We start from the raw sequence: 23,823 nt of genomic DNA, 5'->3' as shown, positions 1-23,823 counted from the left end.
CAGTCAAGTCCAGATTTGTCATTTCCTACAAAATCCCCAAAAAACATCTCTTAGGGAGTTTCTCAAAGTGTGTTTGTTAGATTCTGATGCACTAATATGCTGAAAAAGGATGCATTCGAGAGTATGGCTCTTTCCTGGTGAACCAATAATAACAACAATTATTATAAGGACAGAGGACATTGCAGGAATTTTGGAGTTTGAAGGCCTGTACTTACAGGATAAGTAATATCCGTGTGAATATTCCATTATTACTTCATTAAAAATATTTTTCAGGCTCAACTATTCTTAATTCAGCCGTTCCCTCTGACTGTGTGGTTTCGTAGGATGAATATGCACTTTTCATTTCTTTGAACCAAGCTAAATATTTTTGCATGTGAATAAACAGATCTTACCAATCAGACCACTGCATTTGACAAGTGTAGCTCAAAGTGTGCCTCAAAGACACACCAGTACTGAATACACAATCATATAGAAATAGTAAAATAATACTATTTTACCTCAGACACACAGCTAGACACTGCTCCAGGTCAATCGGCTCTCCAAAATTATTTCTCTGCTCCCTCAAATGTGGTCCCAGCTGTGTTAACAAGAGCTAAATCTGCTCCACAGACATACTGAAATATGTACGAATGCAGTCGGGGTACAGCTTAAACTCCTGGACCAAACCATGAAATTCTTCCTGCTGCTGCCTTCTCTTGAGAACTGTGTGAACCCAAAATCTCTGTTTCACCCTTTTCTTGTTTAGAAACATCAGGACCAGCTCATCATGGCTTGATGTTGACTTTATTTTTTTCATAAATTTTTGTCTTAGGATGAATTTTCAGCAAAAATGCAATAAGTTCAGTGTGTATATACGTCATCTGACAAGTTCACATCTGAAAAATGTTAAATTGCCCATCACTTTTATGCAATAGTGTCTAATGGCCTTTAGTTAACCTTGAATATCTATGACACACAACGTATGTATCTTTGTACTTGGGAAAGTGAAAGAGTGTGAGAATATGAAGGAGCTAGCACAGTTAAAGTGGACCCTCTGTCTCTTTAGCAGTAAATAGTTCTTTGTTGTTAGGCTAGCTGCACTTGAATGGAAAATCCAGCTGTTAGCCGTAATGTTCGGGATTGTTAAGCACTTTATAATTGAGAACGGTGTCTTTTTGAGTCACTGGACTGATAAGCTGGAGTGAGACACAATCACAGCTGATCCAGTCCAAACATCCATCAGCATGTCTGCAGGAAAAAAAGAAAATCTCCAAATTGGAATCTCCTTTTCTCAAATTTGGACTTTGCTTTTCCTCACTTCTAATATGACGTAATCCAGTCAGTGACATGTGACATGGAAAAAAATGTCTCCAAAAAGTGTGGTATCTCTTCCTCAGAGCCTCTGTTTTTTGGGGGGGATGTTTTTGTCCATCGCACACATCGACCTATTTTTCCTGCTAATATGCTGATTCCATTCATGATCATGCTTTGGTAAGAAACACAGTATGTCTGTGGTGTGATGTGTAGTAACCTGTTATGTTATAAACTGCTTGGATGTGCTTAGGGAAAAAAAGAGAATATTCTATTTCATAAAATAGTGCTGATCCCATCAGCTGATTGCGCCGCTCAGTATACCCGGCCAGAGGAGGAGAAATCAGAGTTTCTGACTTGAGTTTGTCCTGTGAACCACTCGAGTCACCTAACTCAAACAGACCCTCCTCCACACAATCTTCATTCATAAAGTGCTTTGAAAAGGCAAACATTAGAGCTAACAGGTGTTGGAAACAAGTGTTTCAGTGCAGCTAGCCAAACAACAAAGAGTCACTTACTGCTAAAAGAGAGACAGTGAAAGTTGATATCCTCGGTATATCCTCGGTTTCTTAACATAAAGCTCATTGTTACATCCAATACAAAAGTGATCCCCTTACAGTGTTGGGTAAGTTACATTAAATTAGTAACTTAGTTACATTACTAGTTACTTCTATCAAAAGTAACTCAGTTACTTCAAGTTACTCGTTACTTTCAGAGTAACTAGTTACTAGGGAAAGTAACTTTGGTTTTACTCAGAATTCTCTTGTTAATGTGTTGCTTCTGTAACTGGATACCCAGCAAGATTGCCAGTCTTCTAGCTTGCTTACTTGCCACAAGTGCACTGTGCCACCTACCAATAGAAAGGGAAAAATAATGTGCACATTTCTACGAGAGAAATCCCACACCTGATTCTATCCTAGCCTGCTTTTTACATCCAACACAAAAACTGCAGTCGTGGTGCTTTCGATTGTACTCAGAACTCGGAAATTCTGCCTTTCGAATAGGAAGATGTAGGTAACACCAGACTGCAGATGAGCTGCATACAGGGCTGGACTGGGACAAAAAAATCATCCCGGGCATTTTGACTAGAGACCGGCCCACCATTATAGGAAAAATCATAAAGCCTTTGAATGAAAATAAACACTGTTGTGACAGTGATGTACACTGTTCTGATGGTATATATGTATCAATCTATCAATGATGCTCAATCTATCATCTGTCAGCTACCTAAAAAAGGATCCTGGGGTTATTTGTCTCTCAGAAACAGTTCATAACTTCCCTTCAACTCATTCATGTCACCTAAAAGGTAAACCTGTTTCTCCATCACAGCTCTGATGATTCAGTAAGGACATCTCCTGGTTTCATCTTCATGTTTCCCTCTGACCAGATATACAAACCGACATCATGACCAGCAGGTTTACAGCTGTGGCTCCAGCAAACATCAGCTGATACTAGAAATTAATATTAAATAAATTCTAACAACAGCTGATCAAGCTTAAACGTGCTGCTGTTGTTTAGCGCGACATCCGCTGGTTTCCTCTTTCGGCGCAAAGTGAGCGATAAACAAACAAGAGAGAAAAGCCGATCAGCTGATCATTGATCAGTTTCATGATTGAAGTAGAAACAGGAGAGGGAAGGGAGAGAATGAGAGAGAAGAGGCAGCTGTGCAGCAAAGACACAGAATAACTCCAGCTTTGTGCCTTTTTCATTGTAGCTGAAGTCCGGGACAAACTGTTTTCCTTTTCACCTCAATACGAAACGCGTAATATTTTCTCTGAATACGAGACGATTCCGTTTTTTACGGGACGGTTGGCAACTCTAATAATTAACATTATGAACAAAATAAAGTTCAACATCAGTAACATAGCACCCACCCAGCTGTATAGAAACTCCGTCATGCTAGCTAGCACGCAGTACGAAAAAGTCAGCATAACGAAAATAAACTCCACCTAAACTTGGTTCATATCTGACCCAGATGGACTGCAGGTCATAACTTCTTACCTGAAGTTCAGTTCACCTGATACTCGGACCAGCGGCCGCTTCGCGTCTCTCCTCTTGCCTCCCTTTTCCTTCATCCACCTGCTGGCCTCCACCACTTGCTAATGTTATTGAATCTGTGGAAGCTCCGCGATAGCCACCACACGAAGTAACGAATAACAAGCCTATCTAAATCCCAGTAACGAGTAACGCGTTCCCGGTTTTGGCATAATAACTAGTTACCGTGCTCGTTACCACAATAATAACGTAGTTACTGTAACGCGTTACTTAATAACGCGTTAGTCCCAACACTGTTCCCTTACAATGCGATCTAGTTTAGTTCCTTTGTTTTTCCCTGAATTATTAGTTCTGTTATTATTTATGTAACATAAACTAATGTAAGTCTATTGATTGCAGCCAAACAACCAACCCAGTGATGTCAAGTTCTGTACTGACACAAGATGGTACTAAATATGTTCTAAAAACTTTCACGTTCAACATTTATTTCTTAAATTCAGCTTCACAGACAATTGAAATCCATGTAAGTTTTTGATAGCAGGGCTCCTTGGTGTAAATTAGCCTCTGTACACGAAGCATTTCATGTCCTCTTTAAAGAGTATATGGCAGGGACTGATTTCTCAATGGATGCAACATCACGCTTGGCTAGGTTATGAAATAGACAGCCATCAGTTTTAACACCTGCCAGTTTGTCCCGAGTCTGACTGGGAACAATGCTGCACTGTTAAAGCAAGTGCAAAATAAAAGTGTCTGAGATTATCCCAGAGCTCTAATTCATATTATTTCATTTTAATATACATCAGGAGACGTTGTGTAAATCAGTGCTAAAAATTAGCCATGTTGTTTAACTAAATTAGTTAACTTCCCCAATGCGAAAGCACTGAGTTATATATAATTTATTTCACATTTGGAGGAGTATGAGAATGCACATGGTGACATAGGCTACCACACAGCTGTCAGTTTCCTCAGCCTTGGCAAATTCCTAAAAGGAGTTGAAATTCTCGGGTTTGTGAAAGGAAAGGTAAAGTTTTGGATGTTATCACGCTTCCATATCAACCTCAGACATCGAACCTGACTTTAATCCCTTGTTCATACCCAAAACAGACTGAATTTGTCTCACATAGAAAACAAGACTGAGAAAGATGACGTAATTAATTAAAAGAGTAACACTTTGTATGAAGGTAAAAATATTTGAAATTCAGCAAGAACTTGCACAATTGTTTTTGTTGTGCATGTTGATTAAATGGTGATAGAATGTGTGTGTTTTGCCTCTGCCTAGTTCATATTTTAATTGGCTAATTGTAATATTTATTCTCATCAGTAATAGTTTATAAAGAGATCAAATTAATATTACTATTAGGCAGAATTGAGTTCAGCTTATTTGTGCAGCCCTACAAAACAGTTCCAGTTTTTCATGTGGCCCCTTGAGGAAAATTAATTTCCCACCCCTCGGTTACCCTAGCCCACTTCCTGCACTTTTCTTCGTGGTCGTGCCACTTCATTAGTGGGACAGTTATTCCTGTGGAGAATGGTGTGCACAACATCTTAAGCAGGATAAAAACTGCGTCAAATACAAGATCCACGTCATAGTCCCTGATAGATAGTAGAAAGATGGTAATCGACGCATATGTAACGAAGGCTGCTATTTTGTTAATGAACAATAGATTAAGAGAACTGAAAACGTGAGGGTGACAGCAGAAGAGAGCTGAACACCTGCATCTGCACAAGCCACCATTACAGTTCTCTTCACTTTACCCATTTTTTAATCTGTTCTATGGACCCCTTTGTGGGAAAGGGCACAGATGGTGAACACACACACTTTCTTTTTTTTTATTGTTAATTGTCATTAGAATAATTATTCTCATGTTTTAATTAAAGCATGCATGACTATGCAGACTTATCTGTGATAACACTACATAACAGTGCACCAACTATTTATCTACCCTTCATGTGGACCTCAATGAAGTATAACAGGAATGACAACTTGTCTGTGTTATGTGCAACTCTCCTAGTATAATTCTAACCAAACGACCTCAGGGAAACAGACACCTGTTTGGAGCTTCCAGTCTTCCCAGTGGATACCTGGGAAAAGAGTTCCTGTTCCATCCACAGGTTGTATGTTAAAAAAATTAATAAACCTAGATTTTTGTTAGATAAAAGCAGACAAATACAATCCCAATAAAATCTTTTACTCTCTGCATGGAGTGTTTACCTGACAAATGTAATTTGCCAGTAGAAGTCAGACTACAAAGAGAAACAGAAAGCTTCTGGTGAAAATCCTATCCTTTAGAGATTCTGCATGTTCACCTGCATTCATTTGTCGTAGAAATGAGCCTATAAGCAGGCTATATGGGCTTAGGTTTAGCAGTTTGTCATGTAGTAAAGTGTCATGCAGTCTGAAAGACTGCAGACTGATTCTACTTCATGTACCAGATGAGCAATTTTAATTTAAGTCAGCAGGGGACATGTGAGTCTGGGATCCACTTCTTCTCAACACTTCCATGGCTGAACTGCTGTCCACAGGAATCTAATAAAAGCAAGACTCTAGACTCTAAACCGAAACTGACAAAAGAAAGACTCCAAGGAATGAATTAGATACTTTACTGGAAACACAAACATGTCAGGCTCAATTGCTTACAAACTACACTTATTTAAGGTTACTCACAAGTTGGAGAGCCTCTCATTAGCTAAGAACAAGCCTAACCTATTATGTTACAAAAGAGCCTTGTTCTGACCAGCACATCAACTGTGTAGTTTTGCACCACAGTGTGGATGTCTGTGCTGAATTCCCACTCCTATACATTATAATGCAAAAAATGCTGCTTCCATATTACCGCCTATTCTTGTGAGAACGCTGACTTTACAGAAATGCCGTATAAGAGCCTCGTCTAAAAGGTTCTCTTTTGACAATAAGCAGATTGAAATTATTTATGAACAATTAAGTTTAAACGGTAATTTACCACTCCCTTTAACAATCTTCAATATACTTTATAGAAAACAAATATGTTTTATGACTCAATTAAAACCCCCACAGACACTATCTTCTGACTCTCATTTTCTTTTTTTCTATGAGGGCATAAACATGTGATTCACATTCAGAAAACTCACTCAGACACATTGCACCATCTAACATAGATTAGCTTGTTCACACTACATTTTAAGCACCTCACGATGTCATTTTTTCAGGTTTCCCCTGTGTGCATCCCCTCTTCTTTAAGCCTGTCACCACCACAGGCAGACAGACATCCTGTGGGGGAAAATGAGTGTGCGCCCACACACACACAGACACACACACTCCCACAAAAGACAGAAAAATGTAGTGAAGGAGACTTTGACATTTGGCTAGCGAAGCTCCTGCCATCTTTGAAAACGTGTATCCTACACATTAAACATTCAGGAAGGAATATTAAACTGACCTCTTTGCAAACGTGCAAAGAGGAAGATGTCAAGAACAGATTGCATTAGGGCAACCATTTACCCATGTGACTTGCAAGCACAACGAAGGAGAAATAACACTATTATTTCCTGTCTTTCTCAAACATATGCAACTGCACACTGATGTCAGCATGACTTGAAAATGAATCCTGAAATATGGAGAGCTATTCTGATGAAGCTACTGTCAACCACTGGCCCAGCATAATAAGATTCACCTGCCTTAGAGGAATCCTCTTCGCAATATAAGGGGCTGCCATTTACAGTAGCACTGAGTGGTTCCTATAGCTGTGGTGATGTTTCTGTGCACTTGGAGGTGAATAAGATGTCATTTTGGCTCAAGGAGCTTCAGCCTGTAGACCAAGCATTCACACCATGGAGCAGACAGCCTCCATGGTGTGAATCTTTTTTTTGTTGTTGTTTTTTGCAGTTGAACTCTCGGTGTGTTGTGTATTATGAAACTGAAATGCATGTGCAGTGCTGATTCTTTTTAAACCTGTGCCTTTCCACTGAAATGACTGTATGTTGAGTGTTTAAAAAAATTCACATTAACAATAGTATCATTTTAAGTCAAATGATCTGAAAAACTTCCTGACTTAATGTTGCCTTTGGATGATGTGTGCTGTAAGCAATACAGGATCATTAATTAGGACAAAACACAAACGTATTGAAACCAAGACTGACATCTATGGGTCCGGCCGACAAAATGAAAATCTCAGATGCATTTTCAGGCTGCAAATGCAGAGTGCACTTTGAAATCCGTCAAACGCTAATGTTGTTGTTATTGTTTGACAAATGCCGGGAAGCTGCATAAGAGAGAAAATTCCACAAATCACAAATAAAAAGCAAATCCGTCAGGCTTTAATGGGTGAACAAATTATTAACTTGTTTCGTTAAATATTCATCATGCACGTGTTCTCAAATGTTGAAAAAGGCTGTACTTTGCGTTTTGCGTGTGAGCGTGCGTGTTGTGTTTTTGTTTGAGGAGACTAATTTGGTGCATCCACCCTTGTTCTAAGTGTGTGGTCATTGTGACGCCCTTTACTCACCTTGATTTGAGGTTCCCGGGTCCGACAGGATACTTTTAAGCAAGAACAAAAACACGCAGTATTTCCCACGGGAGCTCATCGTTGAGTCAGACAAGTGCGCTCAGAAGTGAAACGTTGCACAGACTCCTAAACAGATCTCCTCGCTGAAATGGTAAGGTTTGTATCATAAAGGAGGATAGTGAAAGCCCCCCAGCCCCCAGTATCCAGATTCAGGAGGTCACGGTCGCATCCACGGGAGTTCGTTCTTTCTCTCTCTCTCTCTCTCTCTCTCTCTCTCTCTCTCTCTCTCTCTAGGCACGCATACCGGACACCTCCGTGTGAGCACGGGCAGACGAGAGATGTACACCGCCAGTCTTTGTGCGCAAAACCCCGACAACTTAAGCTGCAGTAACTTAAATGATAACAACACTTAATTCGATGAGTATTGATCTGTGAACCTCAAAACACGCACAGGGTAACGTTTGCAAGCGCACAAAACGACAAAAGTGTCCAAAAGCGAAGTTCCGACGATTGTGTGCGTGGCAAAGTCAGTGGGCAGCGCTTGTTAGTCAGTGTTTTCATCCCCAACCGAGAGAAGAAAAAGGGAACAATCCCGAACGACTCACTTGCAGCCGGTGCATCCCCTGTTGTGTTTCTGTATCACTGCGTGTATCTCGCGCTCCCTCTCCCTCCTCTCAGGATAGGAGGGATGCTCTGGCGCAGGCTGAGGAGCTGTTTTTTTTTTGTACCACAACCAGACATTCAGCTGCCAAGTCCTTGCAAGCAAATAAAACTTGTTCTTGTTGATGTGTGACCTCATTTCTCACTTTACATCATGTAAAATGCGTCATTTCCATCGGCTTCTGCTGTGGTATTGATTCCATGGGACGTTAGGGGATATAGAGGGAAATATGAAGCCATTATTAGACTAGTGTATCAATTCTGTGCTGTGATGTAGGTTATACCTGCATTGGATTATGTTGTTGGAATAGTAATGTGTCTGGGGCAGTTTCTATTTATGGTGGCAGGGAGGAAGGAAAGCAGACAGATATGGTTTAAGTTAATACAGAGTATGATGGACTGAATGTGCACTCAAACAGACACACACATAGATCTTGCAGTGGGTGTCTTAATAGAAATGAACCAAATTAATGATTTACAGTTACACTGTAAGCTCTGGATAAAACATGTGTAGAGAAGACCTTCATCTCAATTCCAAAGACCCATCCTGATTAATGGCCTGTGAGCCTCAAGCTGTAACACAATAGTGGAAACAACTGTTAGAGTCTGCAGACAGAGGGATGATATAATCACCGTATGGACTCCAGAGTTACAGGTCAGGTGAGGGAGAGTAAATGTGCTCCAATCTGGGGCCTTTTAGTGGAGTTTGCATATTCTCCCTGTATGATTTTTCTAGGTACTCCACCTTCCCGTCACGGTCCAAAGACATGCATGCCGTTAGATTAACTGGCAGTTCTAAACTGACTATGAGTGTGAATGGTTGTCTGTCTCTCGATGTTAGCTCTGCGATAGTTTGACAACCTGTCCATGATTACTGAGACTAACTTTGGTAAATCTAATTGTTATAACCCAAAGCAACTTGAATGCTTTTTTTTGTTAGTTTTTTTAAATCAAGTTGTTTATCAGGAAAAAGGGCAACTGAATGAATCCTGAATGGAGAACATCTGCTGTCAGTGGCTTCTTGTTTAAGAGAATGCATTTACTTTTAATTAAAGTTCTAGATAATTTAGCCAATTTTAAGTAGACAAAAAATATTAACTTTCAAAATCAACTTTTTTAGATTCCCTTTCTTTAACTTTGTTTTTATAACAAATATAGAGCTCATTGGTTCTTTGGCTATGACTCAAGTGGTTACCTAGTGTAACATCACCTGCTTCTTTCGGCACTAACGATACAGTGGTGCTGTACACAGCAGCCTTTCTTGGTTCGTTATAAAGTGTAATGTACATAATATGGACACTGCCAGTCAACAGAGTTTAAGCCTTCTGATAATGTTGCTGCAGGTCTCTGGGAGTCGTGTCAGCCTCCTTGACAACAACCACATAAAAATGATGGAAACACCCCTGAATCTCACAGACAGTGAAACCTGAAAATGACCATATTTTACAATATATTTTAAAAAGAGAAAAAGAAAAAAAGTAAAGTATTTGCACTTGTTTTCAGCGTTATGTTTTTCTCTTGTATCCTCCATTTGAACTGCTGTTTGAAAGACTAGTGGCTATTGATCCTAACGGTCAATTTTAAGCCATTTACTTCCCGCAGAGGGAATTGAATGTAACTGCTTTCCATATTTTCATGATTCTATTTTTGCTCTATAAGCAAACGGAGTGAGTGCATTTTTCCTACAAACAATTTTTTCTCAAAGAATGAGTCCTCAATTAAAATCATCCATTTCCCAGAAATTTAGTGCAGATATTCAATATTTCCTAACGATTGCAGTTGTCACTGTTACAGGCATGTTTGCGACTGCGAATTTAGATGTCACAGTGAGTGGAGGTTTAATCTATAAACTATGTTGTCTGACATCGGTATGCAGGCACCAGAGGAGTGAGACATCAAGCATAAAGGGGAGTACACACAGGAATAGACTAGCGCTGATGTAGCCACCAGAGACCCTGAGATGTCAATGACATTTGGAGACATGTGGCAACGACAGGTGAAATAACTGCTTCTGAAGTGACGTTGATGACTAGATATTGTTGACTGACAGATGACGGAGTGTCCACTGGTGACTTGTTTTCTACTAAAAAGTGATGGGCAGAGAGGGAATCGCTTTATATAAGGATGGGGCTTTATGAACCTAAAGAACTATTTAAACTATTATTTTATCAGTTCATACCTTTACATTTGATGATATCTAGCAACAACCCTGTCAAGTTTGACATTGATCATATGAATGAAGTGCAAACAACATTCATGCACATACGGGGAATTCGTAGATTTATTATATTATACATAAATGGTATAAATACCAAATGAATGTGTGCAAAGGCAAATTATCTCAGCAAATGTCACTGTTGTGATTGTTTTAATTATATTGGCTTGTTGCCTTTTGTAACAGCAGCATCATTAACGCCTCTCAACTTTACCTTTTACCTGCCGCACATGGTTTTAGTGTGTTAACTTTAAAAATAGCACACAACCAATTCAACCTTGAATCGAAAGCACAGCTGTGGCTTTACACTAAAGCACCTGCCAAATGAAGAAGTGTGAATAGAAAGAAATAGTACTTGGCTGTTGTTGTACAGCAGGTGATTTTTAAAAGTAAAAGTCATGATAACTTTAATCAAGCAAACCCATGTCTCTTGATTACTGCCGACGGACCCTCGTAGCATAACCACTGAGGGTCACAGCAGCGGAAAAAGCACCTGCTATTTTAATTCATGGGGATCTAACTGGCAAAATGTTATGAATATCCATCATATCGTTGCTGAGATACTGTATTACCATCTAAATGGCTGACTTTATTACCCATAGCTGTGACAGCATAGCTAAAAACTGTAAATCACTAGTGTGTGGCCAGTGCAGTTTTGCAGAAATTTTAGTTCTTGTTTTGACAATGCTCCACCTGTGTGTTAATTTTCATGAATATCAGCCAACTACAGGGTCCACAATAACAACAAGCAGCACTGGCATCACCTTTGCCTCGGGACTCACCTTGTTGGGGAAATAAAATTTTATGAAATAAAGGCTGAAAATGGCTAAAAGTTCTTGGTTTGTTTTTTAGTAAAATTACTGTGATTAACTCAAAGTAGACATTACTCAGTCACAAGAACAAATACCACAAAAAGGATAGCAGTGTGGTGTAGTGATTCCTCAAAGTCACAAAGTGAGCAGAGTGGTTGTGAATAGAGCAGCTTTAACAGTGAGAAGTCTTTCAAGATCCCAGGACAGAATGACCTGTGAAAGAATAAACCCTCATTAAGTCCTGGATAGGGATTATCACTCTTCAGCTGCAGACTGACTGGGACCATTAAGAGCTTTAGAGCATCATTTCCCGCAATCCATTTACTCTTACACATCTCCTCTGCTGTAGGACACCACACATTGTGCTGTGTGATTATTCCTAATGTTGTCTGCCTGTCAGGCTACATTTTTGTTTGTCTTCTACTTTTAGAGTACCCATTCCTCCTCTCCAACTCTCCTCCTTTAGCCTTCGTTCTGTCTTGTCACACTCTTCCGCCTTTCCTCTCTGTGTTTTATTCTCTCTCCCTTCAGCCTTGTTGTTCATTCCCTCTGCCTCCCTCACCATGTCCTCTGTTTTTCCCCTTTCTCCTCCCTTCCACAAACAACCCACTCCTTCCCTTCAGATCTTGTGCTGTTTTACCGAGCCACCTACGCCCGCACTTCTTCCCCTCCGTCCATCTCATTCTGTTATGTGTGACCTCTCTCTCTCTCTCCCTCTCTCTCTCGCTCTCTCTCGCTCTTTCTCTATCCTTCTTTTCCTCTCATTCTCCCACTCCCTCATTCTCTCCCCTCCTCCCGTCTTCCTCTCTCTGAATATTTTATGATTTGGTGGCACAGTGCTGAGGTGAGGAGCCTTCCTATGTCTAGAGCTTGCACAGCACAAATATTTACTCCTCAAGCCGAGCTTAGTTGAGTGTTAGGACAGTCTAACACTGTGTGTGTGTTTGTGTGTGCATGTGTGTGTGTGAGAGAGAGAGAGTTTGCCTTATAAGTAACAGTTATTACATGTGACATTGGCCCCAGAGGGGGAAGAAGGTCTTTGGTTTCATCCTTCTCTGATCTTACTGCTTCATTGCACAACTCTGAAGTGTTGCTAGATAGATAGATAGATAGATAGATAGATAGATAGATAGATAGATAGATAGATAGATAGATAGATAGACAGACAGACAGACAGACAGGCAGGAAGATAGATGGACAGACAGACAGGCAGGAAGATAGATGGACAGACAGACAGAAGTTGGATAACACTGGGACAGGAGAAAGGAGGAAAAGAGGATGAAATGAATAAAAGCAGCAGATAACGTGTTAGAGAGTGGGGAATATCACGTTAGCTGCGCATTGACAAATGTCTGTTCTGTTTTGGCTGGCGAGAATGGAGCTCAATTGCAGGTCTGGAAGAACATCAAAACACAATTAAGAGCTGACATGGAACTGGTCATGCAGAAGAGTGAGGACAGGGGAAGAAGAAGAAGTGGAGCTAGGGGAAGGAGGAGGAGCACTCAGCAAAGAGAAATGACAAGCTATCCTGATGTACGGGAAGCAGACGCAGAAACAGAGAGACAACACTCTTTTATTGGCTATGATTAGGAGAAAAAAGTTGCTCGGAAATTGATTGTGGTGCAGGTGTGAATGTGTGCGTAAATGCTTTAAAGGTTAAGTTTCTTACTTGTTCATCATACAAATGAACAATTTTTGTGTACTGGAAATATGATTTAGAAAGACAAATTTAATTTCCCCCTAACTGGATTTGAAATTACAATGCATAAACTTCTCTAAAGTCAGTGTGCAGACTGAAGAAATAATGGCATATTAAATCCAAATGAATACAGTTAGGTCATCCATGGGTAATCCATGGGTTCCTTACAGGCCGGATTTCAGCCTCTGATTCCCCCCGAAAAAGTAAATAGATGGAAATGCACTGTCACGTTGTGTAACTTTATTCCAGAGTTCAACAACTGTGTGACAGACAGTTGCACATGCATTTGTGATCCCCACAAAATGAATTGTATAGTAACTTTGCTAATCCCAGACTCTTCCATTCAACAGCATTACAGACAAACAGCTACAATTAAGCTTCAGCTGATACCATGTTGTGCTAATAACATGGTATCAGGTCTGCTGAATGTAGCACAGCTGTGTCTCAGACCATTTAGTAATAGATTGTTATTGGCCCTCAGTCCACTTATTGTCAATTAGTAAAAGTTAAAGTTGGTGCTTGAAGGCAGGTGGCCAGTAGTTTATTATAAAAACATGCACCAGGAGGAAAAAACTAATCCCAGGATGGAAAATAAACAATCTCTCAATTAGAGCTGGGCGATATGAGATTTTTTCATATCACGATATGTTTTTTTCATTTCAGGCGATAACGATATATATCACGATATAAGCCAAATAACTATATTTGTAAGATTTAAATGTGCCGTTGCTCACAAGTAAAATGTGAAATAATCAGCAGCTTGTTTTTATTTAAATATTTATTTCCCATAATAAGTTCAACAGGGTAGATGTACTTAAGGAACATGAGACTTTTTCAGATAAATAAAGGCAAATATTGCAAACTACACAAAAGGCAGCCACTAAAGCGTTTAAGTTTCAAAATAGAACAAACGAAACAGACTACTAAATTGTCAATTCCACTTAGAAACAAAATATTAATTCTAAAAATAAATCTTAGTTTGTTTTACAGAAGAACAGACAAAACTGACTAACTTTTGTCAATATCAAATAAACTGAGAACTAAAAGGAAATTCTCAATCTCTCCTTGTTGTATAGCTTAGCTTTTCAAACAGTTTTAACAGTTACTTTAGTCTGACAAAAGCCGAATGACGAATTAGCGCTTCCAGTCAGAGACTGAGGCTACGTCCACACGTACACGGGTATTTTTGAAAACGGAGATTTTCCGTTTTCGTGTGACGCATGCACCAGTTTATTGTATTTCCAGACTTGCTTTCGGCACAATTTACAGTGCACGCTACTCTGTTTTTTGTCAGACTTGAAATAGCCGAAATACCTTCACCCTACGGAACTTCTTTGGCTCTTCCGTTCGACAATCTCTCCGGCATTGGAACCATCATCTGTTTTCTCTTTGGTCACGCTCGGTTGATTTTTCTAGTCGGCACACTCATTTCCTCCATTACGCGCTGGCTCCATTACCCGCTGGCTGCTTCCCAAACAAACACACGTGCGGCTTGGCACTTGTGCTGTACGTAACAAGTCACGCGACGTGACGCTGCGGCTCTGATTGGTTCGGCTCTGCGCTACTTAATTTGGATTGGCTGACCTTTTTTTTTTTTTTAAGAGGACAAGAGCGGCGAGGTCTATCGCGATAGCTTAATTTCTCTATCGAGTAAAAGTTATATCGCGATACATATCGTTATCGTTCTATCGCCCAGCTCTACTCTCAATTCTGCATTTCTGTAACCTGTGCATAAACCGAAATGTCAAGAAAGTGATTCGATTGTTTTATTATTTATTTATTCTTTTAAATTTATTCTTTATTTCATCAGATCACGCCAAGGCCGTGTCACCTCTCTACACATTGTTTTGAATGCACCTCAGTCTTTTTATAGATCATGAATTTAATTATGTCGGAACAAAATGTTCTTCATTTTGAGTCACAGCCCTTTCTGTTACATTTTCCATTAACATTTATTCCTTTCGAAAATTTTAATTATTATGAAGTGGCTGTATTGCAAAACTTAAAATATTATCTACACCTGCAAGTCCAAGAACTTACAAATTATAAAACCATCAGACATATCCAACTTTTAACATTACACTTTAGTGGACTGTTTAACTATAACTATTAACCAACATTTTAGCGAGTTACCGCTGCTAATAAACAGCTCTGCGCTGAAAGAAAGGGGGTATGAAAATAAAGTCATGTGTACGTTAAGTTTAATTTCCATTCTCGGCTCATTCTGCCCTTTTGCAGGCTTGTAATGTTTGATAAATCTCACTTCCCCTTAGGGGGGAAGTTTCATTTTAGTCAAAAGCAGAAAGGTCACAATTAACATCTTGTTCATGTTTGTGTGATCCTGGGAAAATAATTATAACTGTGAAAATAAATAGATACGGTACAGATAACATACATTCAGCCCTTTCAAAGACATGCAAAACAGGACACTCTTCACATCAGTCACCATCGCCACATCGCCAAAGAAGAAATATCACAAAGTTTGCGCAGACGAGTGTTAATAAAGTTGGCTACACTGAGTCTGACCTTAACTTCTCTAAGATATTGAATAACACTGTGACAGCATTAAGAGTCAGTAGAAGCAGAGGCTTTATCTTTATTGTGTGAGGGGATATAATTACTATTTTTGTTTTGTTTTGTTTGTTTTTTTAATCAGAGTTTCTAAGCCTTTATTTTATGTCAGGTTAAACACTGGATAAAACTAATTAATTGGGGTAATAACGATATCTGGTTTGGTTATAATTCTGTTGGTTTTCTTTTTTATAATTTTTTAACAAAAATGGATCTTATATCTCCGCATAAGCAAGGAAAAAACCCTTGAAAATGGAGCGCTGTGTATCAGGTAGCGAACATAAAGCACTTAAATGAAAATCAACTTCAACAAGCAAATCATCTGAAAGATCTAAGAGAATTTGTTAAAACAAAAAGAAATGCTTCATTTTAGTCTTGTGTGGGTTGCTCAGAGTTTTGATTAAAGGTGTGGGTGGAAGTGGTAGAATTACAGTATCCTTAAAAAACGTGGACAAATGCAGGGCAAAGGAGACATGGCAGGCCTGAAAACTATGTACAGCAGATGAACAGTAAAATTCAGCAAAGCCCTGACAGAGGACCTGAGAGATCAATCTGTCCCTTCAAATCCAGATCCGATCCATCTACTGTTTACTGAAGCCTCATCAGAAATGGTCTTAGTGGAAGGGGGAGAAAAGGGAGAAAAGACTGAGATATGCTAAATTACACAGGCACTGAAGTGGAAGTGGCAACAGGTCTTATGTAGTGATGAATTACGGAATAAACAGGATAAATGAATACTAAGTTAAATTAATGAAAACATCTATGTTAACTTGACCACTTTGAGATCTCGAACAGTGCATCCAGCATGCAATCTTTATATTTTATACTCTGAAAACTTTCAAATTTGTCAACTAAAAAAAAAAAAAGACCTTTCTTTGGTTTAGAGCTCACAAAATTTTCAATTTCCTTTCAAATACGTGTTACATATTCAGCTCAGCATCTCAGGAGTAAAGAGAAGGTGAGATATCAAACATCTAGAGGACATCACATAAACTGCAATGTTCCCCCTCTCGCTGCCTACTGAGCTAATTTCCTTTGTTCTTAAGCTCAAAAAGGCTTTTAGTCGATGCTTGACCACATTTGAGCACCTACGAACACCTGTTGTTACACGATCGATGTTGGTGGCAGGAGGGGAAGCCCAGATTTGTGGTTTAGGAATTGGATTGAAGCTGTGTCTAAGAGGCCCAGTGGGATGCAGAATCCTCTGAGTGATTAAAGGATGTGAAAGGCTTCATGCCCTTCAAAAGTATTTGATAGCTACAGGTTTGCACACACTATTCTTCAATATAGCAGACAGCACAAAAACTGAACTCTGAACAGAAGTCATCTGTGTTAAAATTGTCAGACTGAAAGCAATTTTCCAGGATGGCCTGCAGCTTGCATGTTCCTGTGTAACACTGTCTGTTTATTCAAGCCCAAATAGCACTATTGGATAAATTGTTAATAGCTTGACATCTATGAAAAGCTCCTTCGCTGGCTCATTCTCTCTTTCTCTCTCTTTTAGGATTAAGCTCAGGCCCTGTTTGAGCCAGTGGGACCCATGTATCAGTCCTCCAGGGGGATACTGCAAAGAAGTGTCATCAGGCTTGTGCCTTCTTGCTGACCAGAGAGAAAAGTACCATAGTGTGGAGGTAAACACAGACGACACGAGAGCTTTCGATAAACACTGCTCGTTTATTACTCATCACCACAGAACTGAACACTTTCCCTCCAAAACACAGCAACAACACTTTCTGAGAACTGGGTGTGAGTGGAGCCCTCCAGTGGTCCACCACACATGCCCCCCCCCGAACACCCAGTAGGGTCATCCCCTAGTCCAGAACCCTTGCTTTAATTAAACGTCCAGAACAGCTGAACTGGGGAGGTGGAGAGCTGGCGGAGGGGAAACGAGCCTGAGGGCCAGGCTGGCACGGGCAGTCAGGAAAAATTGAAGATAGCTCGGGCCCCGCCAGGTGGGGGGTGCTTCCAGAGGAAGAAGCAGGGTTGTCCAGTCCAGTGGAAGGCGGGCGGCCACGGCGGAGGGCCTGAGCCGGCACCACCTGGTCATCCAGAAGCACATGTGCTGGTTTAAGTCTGTCAATAGAAACAGCCTCCTGCCGACCCCCAAAATCCAAAAGGAAATGCTTCCGGCCCGGTTGAATAACCCGAAAGGGGCCGTCATACAGTGGACGCAGCGGAGGCCTATGAGCGTCATGCCTGACAAAAACAAACTGCGAAGAGTCCAACGACCTCGGAACAAAGGTGTCAGGCACACAATGGTGTACTGGGCCAGGAAGAGAAAATGAGTCTCTTGGGGGACGGAGAGACAGCACAGAGGGAGCGAAGCACGGGGGTGGGCTCTCAGGCAAGAATTCCCTGGGGACCCAGAGGGGCTGACCAAGGACAAGTTCAGCCAGGGAAACCCCAAGGTCTTCTTTAACTGCACAGCGAAACCCCAGTAAAGCCCATGGAAGGCGGTCAACCCAGTTGCCATCTGTGAGAGAAGCACGGAACGCGGCCTTAAGCGACCGGTGGAAACGTTCGCACATCCCGTTGGCCTGCGGGTGGTACGCAGTGGTGCGGTGGACCTTGACCCCCAGGCCGTCAGCCATGGCAGACCAAAGCTCGGAAACGAACTGGGGGCCCCTGTCTGAGGTAATGTCGGCGGGGGGACCGAAACGCGAAACCCACGTTGACAAAAATGCCCTGGCCACTGCTGCTGCTGTAGTGGACGCCAGAGGCACTGCCTCAGGCCAGCGGGTTGTGCGGTCCACTACAGTCAAAAGGTGCGTGAAACCTTGTGACTGCGGCAGAGGACCAACCAGATCCACATGCACATGATCAAAACGCCTCCCTGGAACGCGGAAGGATTCGAGGGGCGCCTGTGTGTGCCTATGGATCTTAGCGCGTTGGCATGGGATGCACGCGGCTGCCCAGTCTTTCACCGATTTACGAAGGCCCGGCCAAACGAACCTAGAGCTGACCAGCTTGACCGAGGCTCGGACGCCTGGATGAGAGAGGGCGTGTACGCGACGACGCCATGAAAGGGGAACTACAGGGCGTGGACGGCTGGTGGAAACATCGCAAAGCAGGCTAGGCCCGCCGTTCCACATGGGTCTGTCCTCCAGTACAAGGCCCGTTTGCGCAGACCGAAGGGCAAGGACGTCCGGGTCGGCCTGTTGGTCAGCGGCCATAGCCTCAAAGTCTATGCCAACATAAACAGGAGAAACCAGCACGTGGGATAGACAGTCAGCCACGCAGTTGGACTTACCAGCCACGTGCTGAATGTCCGTTGTGAACTTGGAAATGGCTGCCAACTGGCGCTGCTGGCGCCCGCTCCACGGATCAGAGACCTTGGACATCGCGAATGTCAAAGGTTTATGATCGACGTACGCGGTGAAGCTCCGACCCTCGAGAAAAAAACGAAAATGCCGTGTGGCGAGGTGTAAGGCCAGCAACTCCCTGTCAAAAACGCTATATTTGCGCTCACTGTCTCTAAGCGTGCGACTAAAAAAAGCGAGCGGTTGCCAGACACCGGAGACCCGCTGTTCTAACACTGCGCCCACTGCCACGTCCGACGCGTCGGAGGTCAACGCAATCTCCGCCGACGGAAACGGGTGGGCTAGCAGGGCGGCGTTTGCCAGCGCGGTCTTGGCCCCAGAAAATGCCTGGATGCGTTCAGGGAGCCAATCAATCGGGTCCTTAGCTGTTTTACCCTTCAAGGCAGCATAGAGAGGCTGCAGCAGGTGCGCAGCTCTGGGGAGAAAGCGGTTGTAGAAATTGACCATCCCCAAGAACTCCTGCAGCGCTTTAACGGACGCAGGACGCGGAAAAGCCGAAACGGCCCGGACCTTGTCTGGCAACGGAACCACACCGTCAGCGGAAATGCGGTGGCCCAAGAAATCCAGAAATGGCAAGCCGAACTGGCACTTGGAGGGGTTGACGATCAGGCCGTGTGCCGCCAAGCGCTGGAAAACCTGATGCAGATGGGACGCGTGCTGACTCTCAGAGCAGCTGGCCACCAATATATCGTCAAGGTACACGAAGACGAAAGGCAGCCCGCGCAAAACAGAGTCCATCAACCGCTGAAAAGTCTGGGCGGCGCCTTTCAGGCCGAATGGCATGCGCAAAAATTCAAACAGGCCGAAAGGGGTAATAACGGCAGTTTTGGGGATGTCTTCGGCGCGCACGGGAACCTGGTGATACCCCAGCACCAAGTCAATTTTAGAAAAAATCGAGGTGCCGGCGAGGTGGGCGGAAAAATCCTGGATGTGGGGAATGGGGTAACGGTCATTCTCCGTGACGTTATTCAAACGGCGAAAATCCCCACACGGCCGCCACCGACCGTCTGACTTGGGCACCATGTGTAGCGGAGAAGGCCAGGCACTATTCGAGCGCTGCACTATGCCGAGGCGCTCCATTGCGACAAACTCTTCCTGAGTGACGGAGAGTTTTGTGGGGTCGAGGCGGCGCGCGCGTGCGAACACCGGGGGACCGACCGTCGGAATATAATGTTCAACCCCGTGCTTCGTTGCCGTGTTCGAGAAATTAGGAACAGTCAGTGAAGGGAACTCCAAGAGCAAACGCTGAAAAACATTCCCTGAAGTCACTAAATTAGCCCGATTCAGGGGCTCGATGGCGCGAGTGAAACAGGGCATTGAAGAAAAAGACAGTGCATCGATTAAGCGTCTGTTAGCGACATCGACCAGCACTCTGTGGGCACAAAGAAAATCAGCGCCCAAAATAGGTACAGAGCTAGCGGCAACAACAAAGGTCCATTGGAAATCCCGACCATGAAAACAAACAGTCACGAACCTTTCCCCGAACGTTGCGATGGGAGAGCCATTAGCCGCAATAAGCTGCGGTCCGCAGCCTGCTGCTAAACTGTCGGCTCCGGACGGGGGAAGGACCAGGAAACGTCTCCCAGAGCGCGAGTCTTCTATGAAGAGCAGTTTTTCTTTGTCGCCAGCGGTCGCGGCCGCTACAGCGCGCTGGCAGGGTCCATGTCCCAAGGTCGGAAAAGCGCAAGGCGGCAGGCAGCGGTGCGCTCTGGCGCCAAAACGCTGATGGTAGAAACAGAGGTCCCGTCCGTGGTGTCGCTGTGCCGCGATCTTTGCCGTCAGCGAAGGATCGGGTACGTCGTGGCAGGTCAGCGGGGAAGTGGAAGGCGGCGCCGGCGAGGCTGGAACTAGGTGGTGATCGTGGAAAGTGCGGGTAGCCAGGAGAATACGATCCGCGTCCTCAGCCAGGGAGCGATAATCCTTCATGCCCAGAAGCGGAGAGTTGGTGAGGCCGGCTCTCACGGCTGCCGGCAGCTGTCGGAGGAAGATGTGGGCGAAGAGGAATCCCCCATCGTCCGGTCCGAGAAAGGATAGCATGTGCTCCATCAGTTCGAGAGCCGTACCGCCACCCAGGCCTGAGAGGGAGAGGAGCTTCTCGGCTTGCTCTGCGTCGGTGAGGGCATAGCGCCGAAGAAGCAGCTCCTTAAGGGCGGCGTACTTCCCTCGGGTGGGTGGGTCCCGGAGGAGAGTCAACGCACGACGGGTGGCTAGCGGGTCGAGAGAAGCCACCACATGGTGATATTTCGTGTCGTCAGCCGAGATGCCACGAAGGGCGAACTGAGCCTCGACGTGCACGAACCACGACAGGGGATCGTGAAGCCAAAAGTACGGCAGCTTGAGCGCCACAGCAAACGTAGCTGCAACCGGAGACAGAGAGCTGGCGGCTGCTGATGCATCCAGAGCGGAGTCGGCGCCACCATCGGACTGCAGCATGTTCGAGTCAGGGGTCACCAATGTGGAGGTAAACACAGACGACACGAGAGCTCTCGATAAACACTGCTCGTTTATTACTCATCACCACAGAACTGAACACTTTCCCTCCAAAACACAGCAACAACACTTCCTGAGAACTGGGTGTGAGTGGAGCCCTCCAGTGGTCCACCACAATAGTACCATTAATTTTTTTGGACTTGAGAGTGATGTTACGACTCTGTGATTGGGGAACTGTCGAAGGCTTCGGCCCGCCTGGATAAGCTGTTTAGAAAATGGATGGATGGATTTTGTCTCTTCTTCTGAGTTCTCAGTTATTTTTAGTAGATACATGATGCCTGGGTTGGACCCCCTTTTGCCTTTAGAGCTGTCTTCCTCATGGCACAGATTCAACAAGGAGCTGGAAACATTCCTCAGAGGTTTTGGTCCATATTGACATGACAGCATCACACAGTTGCTGCAGATTTGTTAGCTGCACATCCATCATGAGGATCTCCCATTTTATCCCAAAGGTGCTCTTTTGTTGCCATCATCCATATCCTTCAGGGTTCAGTTTTTTTCAACACCAGAGATACCTGTCTGCAGGCTTTTGTTATAACGAGTGCTAATTTGAGTTACTGGTTCCTTCCAGTCAACTTGAAGCAGTCAGTCCATCATCCTCTGGCATCAACGGGGGATTTTTACCTTGAAAACTTCTGTTCAATGGATACTTTCTCATTTTCGGACCATTCACTGTAAACCCTAGAGATGGTTTTGTGCGAAAATATCAGTAGATCAACAGAACTAAAATACTCAGACCAGCCAGTCTGTCACTAACAACATGTCACTTTCAGAGTCACGTAAATCTAATTTCTTCCCCATTTTGATGTTCATTTTGAACTTTAGCAGGTTGGATATTTGTGTTAACAACCAGCTGTATGTGATATATTACTGTCAGATGTTTGCTGCTGTTTGGTTGCCACTTTGGTTCAAATCTCTAACAAGTATTGAGTGTATAGCTATGAAATTTTAGACAGATATTCATAATTTATAGCATAGCAACCTTAATGAATTTAATGAACCTCTGACTCTTCTAGTAAGCGGTGCAAATTCGTATTTATCCTAAGAAGAATCCCAGCATCTACTTTATGGATGGGCAATTATGGCTCACAGAAGGATGACTCATACAGGGTTTATTGATCTTCTAACATGTAATGCAGCATTAACATGAGCTTTGCGATTGTGGTTCTGAGTACTTTGTGCATAAAGATCAGCTAGCAGCTCTTAGTATTGTTTAAAAAATGCCTTCATTTTCATCATACTTGTTCAGTTTTTCTTGTATAGTCTAACATATAAGAGTTTGCCCTCCTCTCACCTTCCTTACATTCATCTTTTGGCTCACTGGTTGCAATAAAGGTTGGCAGCTCTTTTGACCCGCTGTCTCTTTTTGCTTCCTGCCAGCTATTTCTTTTCCGCTTTATCTTCCACCTCATTACCTTTTAGTTAACATGATTAACCTTACTTGTCTGCAATTTGTCTTTAACAAGTGTCATACATTGTACCATGCCTGAGTAAAGATTCAGAATATAACATTTGCAGTGATATCCAGTTATTTTCTCCAGCTGGACTTTTTTGTAATGTTCATGAAACATATGCATCCGACAAAGCAGAGAAAAAAAATGTTTCACTGCACTGCAATACATCCTCACTTTATGTTGAAGACTGAGATTTTTATATTATGCTCATTAATTAGGTGTTAATTGGGCAAAATGCAAATCCAACACATTTTGTGTATCAGACTAAATGTGTTGGATTTGAATAATTGGACTAGGCTGCCTTTGGCAAAGCAAAACAATAACTTTATACTGGTTAAGCAATATACACTGAAGATACACTTTATTAGGTATACCTGCAACTCAGTGGATTTAGGCAAGTAGATACGGCCAAGATAATGCGCTGAAGTTCTAACCAAGACACTTGACATGACAAGGTCTAACTCACATTTCCCATTCTCTTACTAAAAGCATGCTGGGAAAACCTGAATTGCATTTCTGACAGTGAGTTCATTAAGTGAGTACAGTATGCAAAATGATGGATGGGTGATGTGGAACGCTAACGTGTATCTATTAAAACTACAGCTGGAACTTCTTTAATAATTTAATCCCTCTAATTTTCGGATTATTGATGGGCAAAGGAGTGGACAAAACATGGCCAGGAAAAAGGATTGAAGGGAATTTAAATGGTAGAAGAAGATAAAAGATTTATGTTATCATTTAATTGGGAAAGGAACAACTAGGAAAAAGAAATAAGACCATTTCTCACAACTATAAACCTGATTTTTGCTTCAGACATCCTGATGTTGTAGTTGCTT

The 23,823-nt window shown here is 42.7% G+C and overlaps 1 protein-coding gene across 4 annotated transcripts in view; it reads right to left on the bottom strand.

Annotated features, from left to right (window-relative positions):
• The window catches only part of LOC147339128 (ephrin type-A receptor 6-like), an 81,108-nt gene extending 72,724 nt beyond the window's left edge, over window positions 1–8,384 (bottom strand). For all 4 annotated transcript variants that reach the window (XM_086289560.1, XM_086289577.1, XM_086289568.1 and 1 more), the window contains exon 1: window positions 7,767–8,384. In XM_086289560.1, coding sequence (XP_086145686.1) covers window positions 7,767–7,845 — 79 coding nt within the window. In that variant the 5' untranslated portion in view covers window positions 7,846–8,384. The remainder of the gene's footprint in view (window positions 1–7,766) is intronic.
• Between the last annotated feature and the right edge of the window lie 15,439 nt (window positions 8,385–23,823).

This window comes from Aulonocara sp. 'chitande type north' Nkhata Bay, linkage group LG1 (genome assembly GCF_057382095.1).
Source record: "Aulonocara sp. 'chitande type north' Nkhata Bay isolate Kocher_YH1m ecotype deep benthic linkage group LG1, A_spYH_male_GT1.1, whole genome shotgun sequence".
Lineage (NCBI taxonomy): Eukaryota > Metazoa > Chordata > Actinopteri > Cichliformes > Cichlidae > Aulonocara > Aulonocara sp. 'chitande type north' Nkhata Bay.
The sequence above is the reverse complement of the archived record's forward strand: the minus strand, read 5'-3'. Positions and strand labels throughout refer to the sequence as shown.